Below are 16,763 nucleotides of genomic sequence, written 5' to 3'. Positions count from 1 at the left end.
ATATGGAAACAAAGCGCTGGCATAGACTTGGGACCCACTACATGTGCGCTACCTTCGCCTGTGCAGCCGCCGGTATAGAGAATGCACTCCGCGAGAGCCACGCGTTCCCTGGTTCACGCTTTCTTTCTGAACAATGAGGCGCAACCGGTGGAAATGATTCTAGTCTGTCGCTGCTGCTAAACGAGCTGCCCGAGCAGAGGCTCGGGTAGACCGATGACCCTGTCGTTCAGAATCAAATTCTTTGCCGCAATATATAGCCCATTCAAAACACCTAAACAGCTGCGCTCAAAATTCACATTAGGGTGTATCGTAATGATCGTTGATTTCCCCCTCTACTTATCCACTAGGCACACTACAATGTTTTTTTTTTGTTTTTTTTTTTTCAGTATGCAATCACCGTTTTAAACCAGGTAATTCAATGTTAAATGCAGTAACTTCGGAGATTTCAGGTCAAATACTGTCTAGAAAAGCAAATGACAGGCATTAAAGGAATGTTAAAGAGAAAATATTTCAGCTGCATTAGTAAATTATCGATGCACGCTACCACAAAAGCCACTGTTAACTCTAAAGGAGACTTGATAAGCCAGTAAAGGCGCAAGAACAAAAGACAAGCAGCAACTCCACTTCGAAGTTAACACACGAGATCGCCGTCACATGAATTTCGATGGTGTCTACTTCAGGCTAGTTTCAGTTTTTATTTCTAAAGATCAACTACACTGCAATCTGAAAGAGCCAAAGACATAAAAGGCAATCTCCTGAGTGCTCAAGCATGGGAGCTTTTACTGCAATATATGCATACATTGGCATGTGCACTTTACAACAGGATCTGCAAGACTCAAAGGCAAGTTGACTGGAAAATAAATACGGTGGAGAGAACAAGGTAAGTCAAAGGCAATAAAATTGAAGTCATGTAGTTGGTTCTAACCAACAGTCTTGGTTCATGCTTAAAAGGAGCTTCAGTCAAACAATAAGATCAGGAAAAGATCACATTCTGTGTGGCACACATAGCTGCAAACTGCTTTTACACATATGTAATTACCTTGCAGAGCCTCTGCATTGCACAAAGACTCATCACTAAATACAAGTCAGCACACAGAGTTCAGCATCACAGTATTATTATAGCAAATGCTACAACATAGCAATTTATGAGCACAACAGGCTCTGAACAGCTACATAAAAATATATGTTATGTACAAGCACCAGTAGAAGTCATACTAAAGAGACGCCATATATTGAGTTAGAACTGCCTGCAGCAGAATATAAAGACAATACATAAAAATGTATGTACACGTGTCGAACAACTGCATGCAACATTTCAAATATGTACCAGCATATAAAGGATAAACCATTGCATCCAGTTGCTGACACAACAAGATTGTGCTGTACTATGTATAAACACAGTACCACAAACAAACCTGTAGGTAGTTTAGGACGGAGAAAATAAACAAGATCCAACGTTTACTTTTCTACTACAGTTAGCACATTGCTACGACTCGTGTAAAAAAGAATCTAGTTGTTCAAGAAACATACAGCAGATAAGGAAAACAAGTCATAAGGATCCATTTACAGAACAAGTAGCTTGAAACTCTGGCACAAGTCCTTTAAAATCAGTTACATATAGAAAGTAGCTAAAGTGACCATATGGAGTCACGTTTATAATAAGGAACAAGTAGTTTAGCACACTAACAACAATGCTGCACAGATCCAAATGCAACTTCTTTGCATTCTAGCAGCCAGAACTTTCCCTTGTTAGTACTGTACTTTTTATGAATGAGGTTTATAGTAGCTTCTAAAAGTTTTTAAAAGTTAAAAGATTTGGGTACCTTCTATTTTGAGCCACTTGAAATTACCAGAAAATGAGGGCATTGAAACCAGTAAAACTGTGGACAATGAAACACCACTAAAACTATATAAATCATCCCACTCTAAGGGTGAACCAGGGACAGCAATGAGGGAATTTTTTTTCCACCAGTGTACACCCAGAGATAATTTGCCAGAAGTACTACCATCAGTGAATATGTTTTCCTAATACACTATGTAAGCTGTTATCCGACCCTATCCAAGCTAACAAGACCCTAAATACAGGAATGCTGGCTGGAGCCAAGCACCTCATAATCATCCAAGTGCACTGCAGAGGTCACCTACAGTGATGCAGGGAGTTATAACGGTCGTGCAACAGCCAATGATGATTCCATTAAAATTGGTTTAAAGAGCTGCAATAACGCTACAATAATGCCCAGGGTTGCGTTACCTACATGAGCCTTGCACTGAATTTCCGACACACTCAACCTCAGCTATTCTGATTGCAATGGTAGGAGCAATTATGATTTGAGAGTTGCATTATTGGTTTACCATCAGCACACCACTACAATAGATTGTATGCCCATGCAAAGTGCAATCCTCGTACAATACCCACATAACTGAAAAAAATTTGTCCTACTTGTTTACTGTGGCATTCAGACTGACCTTAAGTCTGCAACCCAGGAACATTTCTGCATTCCTGAAGAGCAATATTTTTCTGTCGCCACGGTAGGTAGGGCAAAGCATGAGAACAATGTAAACTCAATTAGCAATAGTTTGGAGAGCATCGACATCACAGAAAACCTTATTGCACAACCTAGACAAGCAGCTTGAAATCAAGTGTCACATACACATGCATTTTCAACCAACGCAGCACATGTCCCAATTCCAAGTGGCGAAGCAATGGCACAAAAATATTTCGCTGTGGCCATGCTCTCTGAACATTTGCTTCAGAAAGTACCTTCCAAGACTTCCATTCTATATGTATGCACATACCTACCTACATACCAGCATTAAAGAGAAACATCTGAAGCTAAACTTGATTGGAAACTAAACCTAGAGTTTCCAACATTCAAGCTGTACTGATGCAAAATGGTGTACTGATAAACATCTGACTACTGGTTTTAGTGGCACAGGAGATCAATTTTATGCTTTCTCACTCGGGCAAGATTTATAATGCTGAAGTGCTTTTCAGGTGCTGCAGACATGGGGCATTTGCCTTTCATGGCACTGCAAATTTAAATATGAAGCACCGCTTTTCAAAGTAAATGAGCAGAGCACAGATGCAAGTTTCTTGATCTCATAGTTTACAATGAAGCACAAGGCGGAGCCTCCCAAGCTTTGTTAGGTCAAGAGAGCAAGAAAACAAATCAAATATACCTTCGTCCAATGTCTTGGAGAAGCATGTCTCCCATCGACATTTACGTTTTGCAAACTATACAGCTTCTTGTGTTAAAGATTTATGGTGCAAAATATTTTCTTCCTGTCCTAGAATGCTTAATCACAATATAAAAATAACCTTGTCATCAGTTCCACCATAAAAGCAGCATTGCTTCATTATGCCTTTATAACTGTTACCATGATATAGGAACCAAAATTTGCCAGCCTAATGATACCCCCAAATACCTTGCACCAACATATTTATTGCATTCCTAAGATCTCCTGTATTGTCTTATACTGATGGTAAGGGGCACCAAACTTTTGCACTCCATGCCTCCGAGTATCCCTGCATTACCCAGTTTAACATATTGCTTCCACAGCCAACATTTCAAAATTTTTAAAAGAGCGTACCACTGGCCTTTGTTGTATAATCATTTTTGCACAATACTGGACACTGACACTCCACAGTAGTAGCTGGCCTTGGAATGTATTCTCAATAAGTATCCAACATGGCTAATTTGGTACCTGCACTAAACAGTTTTCTTAGCAGGAAAATGTGCGACCCAGTAGCTAAGACACCTTATAATGAGAATCTGAAGTGACAAAGTACATCACACATCATATGGGTCTCGCACTAAAGTTTTGATTATCATTTCATTAAGCTTGCTAAAATGAACACTGAACACAACACAAAAGCATCTACAACATATAAACCTACTCCCTTTAAGAGTGAAAGCTGGTAAGATGAATTGTTTGATAAACTGAACAGTTCAGGCACATTATTTTGTATCCAATGCACTTCCTTTAAACAGGCCCTGCAACGCATTCTCTTTAAAACTGAGAACACTATGAAGTGAGTGCAATGACTTAATATATCCCCACAGAAATTTTTGAAAGAGACCCAGTCACAACAGAGATGTTAAGAGCGCATTGTTTACTTTCCCCATTCCCCCTCAACACGTTTACATCACAGCTGAAGCGGCACCAATAGCAATACCCTGCCTATTGCTCCTTTCTTACTTTTTCTTTGAGCGATGCACTTCTGTAAAACTCCCAAGGTTGGCAACTGACCAAGGTGCCGCAAAGAAATAATGCAGCAGTGGCAGAACACTTTTCTTCACCATCTCCTAGAAGGTTGTAGGAGTGTGCACGCATATGCATGTTTTTGCACTGGAGTAATTCACGATTATGGACAATTGCCCAATGGCTGGCATCTATGTGCTGTGTTGAAGGTCTGATTTTATTGGTTGGATATAATGGAAAGGGCATCGAAAACCACAGGTGAAAGCAAGCTATCTTTTATGCAGTGGTTTACCTGCTGCATGCAGCCAAATTATATTTCACTGCATGCAGCAGCCAAATATAAGCAAACGTCTTGGTAAAATGCAAACCCCTTTTTAAGCAACCCCTTTAAGTAAACATCTGGCATATTGAACAGATTTACAATATGCTTTGAGATGTTTCAAAGGAAGTACACCTCAAAACCAATATTCAAAATCCTACACATCAATGTTTAAATAATGACTTTTGATAGAACATTACAGTTATAATTTTCATGTATCAAGCCAAAACGCAATACCTAATTAGGTCTCAATACTTTTAAAAAATTCCAAGGCTATAACAGAACCATGCCTACTGCCACCTGGTCCCGAACATGCACAACGGCAAGGGCAGAGCAGAGTAGGGGCCGACTTATTGGTGGATTTTCCCAGAGAGGGTTAAAGAAAATTTCAGATTAAAATGGAGTAGAGCTCAGCCAGAAGTGGATCTCACCACTTCTTGCTCTGGCCTGACCCTTTGTGCAGGGGGCAAAGGGAATACGGAAGGGAATCTTAGTCTTCTCATGATGCACCTACATGAGCCGTATGCCTTTGTGATACAAGTACTACATGTATCTACAAATAACTTTTTGAAGTTGTCTCTCTATGGAAGTACATAACTACAGAAATGAAATGCAGCAACTATATGCTCCACACTTAAAAATCTTTACAGACATTTTATAAAGCAGTGATTGCAGTGCTTGCAGAAGCACAAAAACATGCACACGATAGATAAACACAGAATTCACAGATAAAAACAGATCATTGTCAGGATCACAAAGAACACCAATATAATGATATGTTTTACACTACACAAAATGTACTGATTGACAAAAAAAGCACACAATCAAACCACGGATGCAACCGCATGATTGCCAAAACAAGCTAAATAAATCTGAGCAGGCCTTTGTGATGATGCCAAGTCACAAAACAGTGCAATATGAAATGTAGCGCTATACCGAGCAGTTCGCACACCTTTGTGATGATGCCAAGTCACAAAACAGTACAATATGAAATGTAGCACTATACCGAGCAGTTCGCCTAGCATCAATATACTTTCCATGCCACTACCTCTGAAAGAATGCCACAATGGTGACAAGGACGGCTATTGAAAGATGTGATGCATGAATGCCACTGGCTCCATCTGGCTCAGATTCTCTTTCCAGCTGATTCGTGACCGAGGTTGTCTGCTTCACAGCATTGCAGTCGTTTCCACACTCAGAACCATCACAGATATCGCACAGCGTTGCTTTGTGGGGACTGTAGAACATTCTGGCACTGCGAGCTGAATATTTGTAGAAAACATTGACCATTAAAAGCTTGCTGCTCCATTTCAGTTGTGCTTGCTTAAAAAAATTTTTCTACTGAAACTTTAGAAATAATAAGTGCACATAAGAAGGCCAGCATACAGCAGCACCTCAACATACATCTGAATGTGCAAAACTTCAGACTTTTGCAATTAATTCCAGAAATCTAAGGTAACTGACTAACACGCTGTTACTATATTTTTGCATATACTAAGGTACAGTTAACAATTAAAAGCAAAGGTGTCTTCATAGAGATTCCTGGTTCAGTTAGCATGGCTACATTTCTTACAAATAACACTGAGTGCCTGCAGCAATAAATATTAAGCACAGCCCATATACATGGTTTCACTAAGCATGGTGCAAATCTAGGCAAAAGAAATACCTGCAACTGCCTTTTCTTTCTTTCTTTTGTCTTTCTTTAGTTTCAAATGTAAACGTAGGCTAAGACACATGGTGAAAACTCCTAGCATTCACTACTACTATAGCCAACAGATCTCTGCAGAGCTTTTGTATGAACCTACAGATATTTAATTCCAGTGGAGTAAAGAACGCTTGGACATCATTATGATTCTGCGCTTTGTTTTAAACGGCCCCTCACCAGGTCTGGCCATTTTGAGCTGACAAGCGCAGAGCATACAATGTGCGATAATGATCGTGTCTGCAAAGTATTACACCGCTACGCGCTGCAGAAAGATCTGAAATTTCAAACCGGATGCTGTTTTCCCTTCTCATGGCCGCCACGCTCCAAGCCGGAGGATGACGTATACATCCTAGTGCGCCTACGTACATGTGTTCGCTCTGTGACGTCGCTCGCGGTGACACGCGACTTCGAGAATTAATCGAGGCAACATCTGTTATTTGTGTAATATGTTGCTAGAATAGATGAATTAAAGCTTAGAGAAGTAATAAAACACAAACCGTATGTCTGCATGTTTTTATTTTACTTCGCACTGCAGCAGAGATGTAATTCCATTTTGTCTGCCTGTTGCAACGTCACGCAGTCACGCAAGCAGACACCAAAACTGTCTTTTTTCACCGTGTTCCAGTGCAGGACCATGCTCTGTGATCCGGTTGTCTGCCTCAGTATTCGTGAAGCACAGACTTATACCGCTAGTCAGGTGTCCTCGTGCACAGCGCGCAAAATTGTGTGCTGTATGAAACAAGACAATCGCAACCGCTCGCTCGCGATGCCGTCAGCAGAAGTGCACAGTGGTGCAAAAAAGCGAGGAGAAAAAAAAAATGAAAGCGGGACCCATGACGTATGTGTTACGCAATCCTCGTGAACCGGTATGGGAGAATGCAGGGAAGGAATTTCGCTTGTGGAGGCTAGACTGGGCAAGTGGAGAGAGTGTCTCGCTTGGCAGCGGAGCGAGACACACTACAGTCGCCGACCGATTTTCCGGACTCCAAAAATTCGGACATGCCCGATTATTCGGTCAGCTTCGCGGCACCGCCATTCTCCCCATAGACCATAATGTATAACAACTGCCGAAAGTTCGGACACCTTGCAACCTCTCGTCTGATTTTTCAGACACTCCTTGAGCCAACTCGATCGAGGGCATCATGCACCGACTCTGACCGGCGCATAGTTCGACTTGCTGAACGCCATTTTTGTTTTGAACGGAGCCTCCTTGCTGTCCCACGAAGTGGCGCCACTGGAAATCCCCGCTCATCATCATCGTTTCTGCCTGGTTCGATAGAGTGGCCGTACAGCAGTTCCGGTTTCAGCTTAGTAAGCCATGTCAAGACAATCAAGCAGCTGATGTTTCTTTCGCGCGCGACGCTGCGAGCCGGCCACGTTTTTCGTTTGTGCGACTGGTGTCGGCACGGTGGTCCGTCGTGTGCTGTGTCGAGGTCTCGGTGATCCAAGGCAGCGTACGGAAACATCGCGTCAAGTGTCTAATGGCGCCGAAAGTGCCCGCGCAGACTGCGCTGGGGAATGCCGGCAAGCGGGTGCCGGGAGGCCTAAGATTTGTCACCTTCCGATGTGCTCCCTACTGACGCGGAAAATGTACTGCCGAAACCTGCGCAGTGGTTGCATTGCGATTCCGGACACCGTCTCATTTGACAGTTTCACAGGTGCTGACACTGCTGTACTGACATGCGCAGAACTCGACGACGGCGAGATCATTCGTCAGGTTTCTGCTGCACCACCGGACGATGACTCAGAGTTGGAAGTTGACGCACCCTGTGCTACACTGCCGTCGCATGTGGAGCGTGCACAAGTAATGACTGTGCTTTCAGCCGCCTATAGTGACCGTACGACCCTCTCAGAGATTCAGGCTTATCTGATTGCGCGTAAACGGAACAGCGTGCAACGGCACACTCACGATTTCGTCAAGCCTACTGCCGAGCCCGAATAAGTGCGTGGAAATAAAGGATTTCATTTTTTTTTTCTTAATCCGCTTTTTCGGACACCTGTTTATTCGGACATTTCCGCAGTCCCCGTGAGGTCCGAATAAACGGTCGGCGACTGTATTTCTATATTATTGAGCAGCTTTGAAAAATTTTTGCAGCAGAACGCTCCCTAGAGGACATGCAACAATTTGCAGCATATAACCAAAATTTGCTATGGGGCCTGGTGAGTGGCCCTTTAAGACAGTCTGGAGAGGATGTACATATCAAATACAAGAAACCTTTACTTGTAACCCATAGCACCACCCATCTAGTAGATCACAGCGAGTTAAAGAGTATGGCAGTGAGTCATTACATCTTTACTCGAGTGCAATTCACAAATCCACTCATTTTCAGCACAAGTTGTACTTACCTAAATTGTAGTAGTCATAGACCTTGACAGGAACAGGCTTTTGGTTGGCAACTTTATGCTCCCTATGAGCTGGTACAGTGACACACAGCTCTTCCCTACCAATCTGCATTGTTAAGACAGATAGATGCCCTTTAATCACACGGCCTTTGTGACATACTGCTCATATTAGACAATGTTGCACTTCATTTCAGCAGTGTAGTTTAGAGATTCTGCAAAATTTATAAATGTTGGAGTTCAGCACATAGGTTACATATATTTTTTAATTTGACATACTTTTTTGCAGTGTTTAAAGAATGAATTCTCCCTATTTTTAATTACTAGTTTTCTAAAACCCCTACGTTAATTTCAATAGCAGCATTTTTGGCTTGAGATCCTTGTTATTCAGGCTATTATTTACATTGTTTATTTCTTTTCGAGTAACTTCTACCATTCTCTAGTTAAAGGGATACACTCTGGCCTCTGCTTGCATTATTTACATGTTTAAAGTAAACAAAGCAAAGATAGTACAGCCAAGGTGGTGCTGTCATGGGCGTAAAGAACCATCATAGAGCCTGGTCATAGAACTCGGCTAACATCCTTAAAATATGACAGTAAGCATTCCTATGTGACGATGCAATGACTATGGATATAATGCGTAGGGTTCTCCTTTACTTTAAATCTTTGCTAGATGCAATAAAACTTTGACAAGCATATCTAACCAATCATTTCAGATATTCTGAGCATAGCCGACATAACTGCAACAAACAGATATGTACTTTTTTCACATTTTTGACTTTGTAATATAAATTACTACCAATTCTGCATCAAATGGGTCCTGCTCAGCTGCTGATTAAGTCAAATTATGCTTTATTCTGCAGCAAGAATACATAGGAAAATGTACCGTCACACTGAACAAAAAGTGCATCAATACAGACAGACTGAACTACATGCAGTGCTGTATAGCTTTCCAAGTTGGCTTTGCCACACAGATCACTTCCGAGCTCACTACAATGGAAGAAAAGAATACTAGCTTTTCCTTAAATTATGGCATGCACCATATGTGTGTCGAGTTTGTGTTGTAATGCATTGAATACAACAGTATATAATAACACAATAGGGGCCGCCAGAGCGCATTACTCGCTGTATTTCCAGCATCATGACCACTCATCAATCATGCCAAGCAAAGAGCCCCTCTAAAAAACATCACAAAAAGTTCCTTCCAAAATAAAAACTGAACCCTTGAAGCCAGATGTATATACTTAGTGGTCACATTTTCATAAAGATTCATGAAACATTTATATATATTAAATTACAGGCAGTGTCGAACTTGCAACAGAATGCTAACTTGGGCTTGTTGGTACATGATGAAGTGAAATTGAATAACAGCACAAGAGATAGGACAGACAGAGGCACTGCTTCATCCATTTCCCTCTGCCTATCCAGTCTCTTGCACTGTTATTCAATTTCACTTCATCAAACTTGCACATGCTCCTTTTGCGAATTCAATAGACAGGTTTGACGGTGCAATACAAAATTTCAAGGGATCCGCAACTTATTACCTTTTTCCTGTTTTAAACTATCCTGGAATACAGACATTTCTTGGCTAATACTGAATTTCTGAAGAATTCAGCTCACTATATTTTGTTGTTTTTTTTTCCAAGAACTCCTAACTACAGACCACAAGTAAAGTAAAACCTACTGAAGTAGACAGACAATATGACATCATGTGTACTATAAAATAGTACACACCGGCACTCTGAGAACTCTGGATGACTGTCTGTCAGTTTTTAATACTGAATTCAAGGTTTCGTGTGCTTTCGGGTTGGGCAATGCCACGAGATACCAGGAGGATCAATACACTAGGCACCTTATGATCAGAAAAACCTCTCATGAAAATCATCACACAAAGCTAGTTTTAAATTGCCCTCCAAAATGAATGAGTAACATGGATAATACACAAAATGCACTAAACATGTTTCCATTAAGCTAGCAAGCCTCAGTGCCCGGAGTAATAATTTTCCTTTCTTCACCCACACAATTTATGCTGCATACTGAGTGATCATAAGAAGGAAACAAACAAAGACACCAAGGATGGCATAGGGGAAATTACATGTACTTAACAGTTTAATTAAAGAAATGATAAATTAATGTAGATGAAAGTGGATGAAAAAACAATCGGCCGCAGGTGAGGCATGAACTCGCGTCGTTGCATTATGCGTGCGATGCTCTTACCAATTGAGCTACCGCGGCGCTGTTTTCCCATCCACTTTCTGGCACGTTTATGTCTATCTACTTTAACTAAACCTGCTAGTGCTAGACAGCACCACACCTCACAGCCTTGATGGCGGATGTGGAACATCCTTTGTTGTCGCAGGCGTCGCATGTACGCGATATTTTGGGGTGAAGGCAACTAGTTAATAAATCCACACATGCTACCTGAAGGCCTCAATGCTGCTGGATTCGAGGCCTCACAATGTAATGAACAAGAAGAAAAGAAACCGGGCCCTCAGTTTCCTTTCTTTTCCTTCGTACTAAATGATGTAACACTGTACATTATTAGCGGTAATCACATCACTGTGCTACTGAAGTGCTAACCCGCACTAAATTTTTCTTCAATTTATATGCCCAATAGAATTATTTCAAATATAAAGGAAGGTGACCACAACTAACCCTGTCGAAGTAGATGACAACATTTGTGTCAGCATCTTGGCTCTCAACCCGCCGCACCTCCTTGGTCCTGTGGATACTGCTCAGAGTGTCAAAGTCAAAGAGGTAGCCCGAAGGCAAGGCCACTTCCATGACGGCCATGTTACTAGCATCCCCTTCTCCTTGGTAGCTGCATACAGCAAGATTTAAGCAAGAGTTGAGATGGTGCTAAAAGCCCCATCTAAAAGGCACAGTATTTAAAACTTCATACTATAATCTGTAATATAATATATATGTAGTCCGAGCTTGGGGCAAATGCTTTGACAGAAGGCTTTTTCATCAAGAAAACAGAAGATATTTTAGGAGCACAACATCTGCAACACTATAAGAAGTAGACCCCTAACTATTATGACACAAGTAAAGCCAAGGGTGCTCCACATCTGTAATAGTCTTCCTGCCAAGGACTGATTAAGCACAACGCTCCTTAGCTTTGGTTTGCTGATCATGTTTAGCATGACATCGCCAATGGCTAAGGCAACAGCAGTCATTCTAAGGAGTTCATAGGCCTTAACTTCCTGAGGAGAGGGAGCCTGTCATCAATACCATTCACATTATCTGGGCTGGAGAAACGGCGGAAGTGTAAGAAAGTTTTCAGGAAATGTGTAACTGCTTTTTTTTTTGTCAGAAAGGTGATAATCGGTAGCAGACGAAGCAATAGGAGATTGTATAGGTAGTTACTCCTATTCCTTAGCTTTATTTTTTTATCTTGCACATATCAACAATGAACATTGCAATCCACTAGTGTGTTCGTTTACCAGTAACAATTTCACTATTAAAGTGATATGAAAACATTATCCATGCTATTGTAAAAATACCCAGACAAGGACAATGTATACTCACTGTGTACAGACACTGAGCTGAAGATAGTTTTCAGTTGAAGTCTTGTCCAGCAAAGGATTTAAGAAGAATGCGGGTGATTCTGAAGACACCGCTAAGTTGAATGACCAGGAGACCTACAAAATCGAGAATAAAGTGAAATCACACTTAAATTTTGAATGCCACGTAGACTTCTACTTCACAAGCAATTCTCAGCCTGTTCCTATATAATGATCAAACCTTGCTGTAGTATAACTAGATATGTAACAATTCAAATACTTGAAGAAACTCTCTATTTCAATTTATCCTCGCAGGCGGAATGGCCTACTAACTTCTGATCTATAACTGCCTTGACCAATCCACCCACATGACAAGGCTATTTTCTTGTATTGCTTCAAACATTTATTTATTTAGTACCCACAGCACCCATTCAGGCATTACAACGGAAGGGGGGGAGGGTACAGAAGAAAAAAGCATAAAAATTGCAGGTTTGCATAAATTCATGTAAGTGAAAAAAAGATTATTATATGCCGACACAAAAGCACACAGCCGCGTTGCACGCAGCCATGTCAGACACAGGCACGTTGCAGATGTCACATGTCACATGTGAAAAAAAAAAGTACATAAAGCACAATGATTAAAAGACTCGTAATGAAAAAAGCAAAGAACAAAGCGAATAACAAGTTGAAAAAAAAAAGAATACGGTGATTAAGATACAGTACAACGAGGTGAAAAAAGAGGCACAAAAAGAAAACAATGTCATTTGCAGCTGGGATTCTCTATAGGTCATGATGATTGTTAGACGTATACGCTATATTTATCAAGCCTTAGGGATCAAAAGATTCTATCGTTTTTAACGCAGAAAAGAACTTCTAAGGACAAGAAATTCCTACAAATTCCTGCATTTTTCTTTAGAAGGTTAAAACAACATGAACCGCACTGTACAGAAGCTTTCAGTTCATCTCAAGGTATTGACACATAAAAGATCACATGCATAAGACGATTTAAAACATGTTCCCGAACATCAACAGTTCACTTATGAAATATTACACTGGAAGTACATGGTGTGCAGAATAAAGTTGATCATTTTGTAAATTCCATATAATCCAGAATATGGGTCAAACTGGAGTGCAGGTCAGCACTTATGTTAAAGTAAACAATAATGAAAAACTCCAACTCTGCAAAACAGTTACCCACAAAGCACCTTACTACTTTGTCAGCTTGTTTATCATCAGACAAAAATCACACAAGCAACTACTTTAAAGTTGTGCGGTTCTCATCTGAGGATGGCCACTTTCAACAACCCACAACACATAATGGGCAATGTCCACGGCATTGCTGATGCAGCACTTCTTGAGTGCACAGGATACACAAGGTGCAGGTGGATCAACCATTCCAGTCAGCCTGTATGCACCCTTGGGTTGTCACCAGCCACCCACTTGTATGAGCACAAGCACACTCCTAAATGTGCTGGTTTTCTTTGACAGCAGCTTCAGATTTTCCACACCATGTTCACCATGTGGCTACTCGCATGACAGATTAAGTAACATGCATGAAGACGACTTTGCATGGCTGGTCTCCTGCCCATTTAGGAACTGCGACGAGTGATCAAGGACTCCTTTTACTGTAGCATGAATGCCATTACCTAGCCTTCAAATCTTTGTGTACAGGACAGAGTAGACTTCTGTTAATTTGACATTGGTTAGGAGTGCAAGAACTGGCCAAATTATCCAGAGAATCGAACTTAAAGGGCTAGATGTCTTTTACATTCATCACCCATTTGCCAATCAATCCATGATAATCAGTGGCCCCTGCACTGTAAAAAACTAACTTGATAACGCAGGCTACGCTACATGCTGATGCACTTTTAAACATCCAACTCATGAGAAAATACATCTGGGGCAAAACCTGGGACAAAGCTACCGCATATATGGCTGGCTGACATTGTTCTTTCATAAATGGTCAATGAATTGCTATAAGTTTCACAATGTCTGCAAAACATCCAGGCACTTACCTGCAACACTGCCACTCCAAATCCTGTTGCTTCAACCTGAACGTACTTGAGGTCAGAAGGCAGCTGGTAATCAAAAGACAAACTTGTAAAAAAATAAGACTCAATACAGTGTTCTTAAGACTAAAGCCTTGAAACACTTCTTAGCACTTCTAGAAATATACAGTTAAACCTCGATATAATGAACTTCAGTATAACAAACTACAGTGAAACCTCGTTACTACAAACACCAGATTAACAAACAAACTTCTCAGATTAACAAACTTTCCAGAAATCCTCTGCTGACGTCTTATGGCTTCAACGTAAAAATATTTCAGTACTATGAACTTCAGTATACCGAACTTTTCAGAATAATGACTGTTATTCAGTTTCCGTGTCATGTTAACAACGCCTCAGTACTACGAACTAATATTCCAAAATCTGGGGATTCTTAGATTTACGTGTATCCTTTACAGCTGCCGAAACAGTAGACTAGCAGACAAGGAGCAGAAAGCAGAAGCAGCGGCGCACAGGTTAAGAAAACCCGAGACAGCTCTCAATAAAAAAAATGCAGGAGATAATTTTTTTAATCTGTTGTGGAGGCGACGACCGATCAGGTTTTGTGAGCACACACACGCTCCACCCAGGCAAGTGTCGCCTAGCAACGGAGGTGAGTCTCTTCCTTCTTTCTGTTCACGCCTCTTTTTTTCGCACTTCTTTCTGCGGTCGTACTAGCTACATGTGTGGAGAAATGTACCCTCTGTACTTGTGGGAATGCCACACGGTCGCACTTTGTACTTTCCGGACGGTGTCGTTTCGCACGCTTACTCGAGGTGTCTGCCTTGAGTGAGACAATTGTGGTGTCCACGGCAAGGAATGTGAAAAACAAACAAACAAACAAGAAACATTGCGCATTGGAGGTGACATGGAGCTTCCTTTCTGTCAGTAGTTCTCTCAGTGTCAGCGTCTGCTTTGCACGCGTCACTCTTATCATACATTTCTTTGGTGGTGCATGGCAGCAGAATCTATGGAAAATAGCAAAAGAGCAGGCAGAGAGCCAATAACTACGATTTCGTGAATAGCTTGAACGGTGACAACTTATGAACTGATGGGTTGATTGGTGGAATGGCTAATTTTTGGGATTTCACTATAACAACATTTCAGAATAACGAACGATTTTCCGCGGTCCTGCATGACTCGGTATATCAAGATTTGACTATTTCACTTTCTATAACTTCTTGTCCACAGAACACCATGTACGTATTTAGAACCTTGATGTAACAAAATGCATTTAGTATGCATAATTTCAATTATATAACGAAATTTTATTGCCACCGCGAAGGAATACCGAAACAATAAATGGAAACTTCCATGGACGCAGATGGCCAAGTGGTTCAATTACAAGCAGCTGCTTGCATGCGCACCTCTCAACTTGCGCGACCAAAAGCAACCGGCTGAACCCCTCTTGGTCGTGTGGCATGCTATTTGAGAGGTGCGTTTGCAAGAAGGCCTATTGATTTTCAACAATTTGACCATTTGGGAGTGAAGGACAGGTTGGTGTGCGTCTCGTTTTCTAGCTCCATTGAGCGCATACTCAGCTTGCACCCCCCGTTTTAGAGGCTATCTACCGCGTGTGCATGGAGTCGGCAAGCCGAGACGGTCATGGCTTCTTGTGCGCTGTCTTCACAAGCGTTTAGTACTAGAATTAGCGTAATCTTGAGTTAGAGACGTGCTGAAGCGAGAGCCAGATGGAGCATTCTCTACCCTCTGCTAGCACTCTTCATTATGGCATTGTACAACTGCGGGAGACACTATCAGCCGCGGAGTCAGAGTGGACGCGAAAGGGCGGCTGGCTTCTCTTCGTACCACCGATGTGAAGATATTGTCAACACAGCACGATACTATATTTCGTCGCCGATTCTCAAATTCAGCAATATCAATTTTTTTCTTGTTCAAATTTGCTTTTTCCGATAGCCCTATCATTTGAAAGATTTTGCAGGCCCTTCCACGTTAGAAAAATCCATCGCCAACTATGCTTATTTACCTAAAAGATCAAATTTTAGCACAACGAAATGTCCAATATCAAAGCCAATTGCAGATTTTGCTTCCTTTGTTATATTGAGGTTTAACTGTATGGACAACATGCATTTCATCTTGCCTTAACATTTGGCACCATCGTCACTGTTTCACTTATCGAGGACATATTTGTGAAAGAAAACTATAAATGATAGCTTCACCATTAATTAGCTTTTGCAACGCATGGTCACAATTGACCTCACATATATACTGCACAACTTAGAATTTTTAAGTAATATGGAAAACCACCAACATGCCCAATCTGCCGTTCTTCCTCAGAAGGAAGCTTTAGCTTGGGGGCTCCTACCTAAGTTCGAGGGAATGGAGATGTACTTTTTCTTGGCAACCACTGCTAAAAGTTGATATTTGTTGCATTTAAAGGAATGTTAAAATCTAGTGACTGTTGGGAGCAGAATTTTAATAAGGCCAGCAATTTTTGACAAAGATTGTTCAAAACTGTGCAAATTTTCAGAAAGCGAAATTGTTAAGTTTACAACTCTAGCTTATCAATGGAAAATGATACCATAATTTTATAAACTGCATCTAATAATCTATCTAAATTGGACAATATTGCTGCATTATGGCTCTCAATTACACTACTAATATGCGAGTAGGGCTTTTGG

At 41.2% G+C, this 16,763-nt stretch overlaps 1 protein-coding gene across 3 annotated transcripts in view; it reads right to left on the bottom strand.

The window, feature by feature from the left end:
* Positions 1–675: 675 nt before the first annotated feature.
* LOC126548449 (CD109 antigen-like) overlaps positions 676–16,763 on the bottom strand; it is a 142,219-nt gene continuing 126,131 nt past the window's right edge. For all 3 annotated transcript variants that reach the window (XM_050196632.2, XM_050196635.3, XM_050196633.2), the window contains 5 exons: positions 14,089–14,151; positions 12,099–12,211; positions 11,223–11,388; positions 8,574–8,676; positions 676–5,784 (listed from right to left, as the gene is read on the bottom strand). In XM_050196632.2, the coding sequence (XP_050052589.1) occupies positions 5,567–5,784; positions 8,574–8,676; positions 11,223–11,388; positions 12,099–12,211; positions 14,089–14,151 (663 nt within the window). In that variant the 3' untranslated portion in view covers positions 676–5,566. The remainder of the gene's footprint in view (positions 5,785–8,573; positions 8,677–11,222; positions 11,389–12,098; positions 12,212–14,088; positions 14,152–16,763) is intronic.

The sequence above is a fragment of the Dermacentor andersoni genome, chromosome 1 (assembly GCF_023375885.2).
Source record: "Dermacentor andersoni chromosome 1, qqDerAnde1_hic_scaffold, whole genome shotgun sequence".
NCBI lineage: Eukaryota > Metazoa > Arthropoda > Arachnida > Ixodida > Ixodidae > Dermacentor > Dermacentor andersoni.
This window is presented reverse-complemented; position numbering and strand designations above follow the sequence as displayed.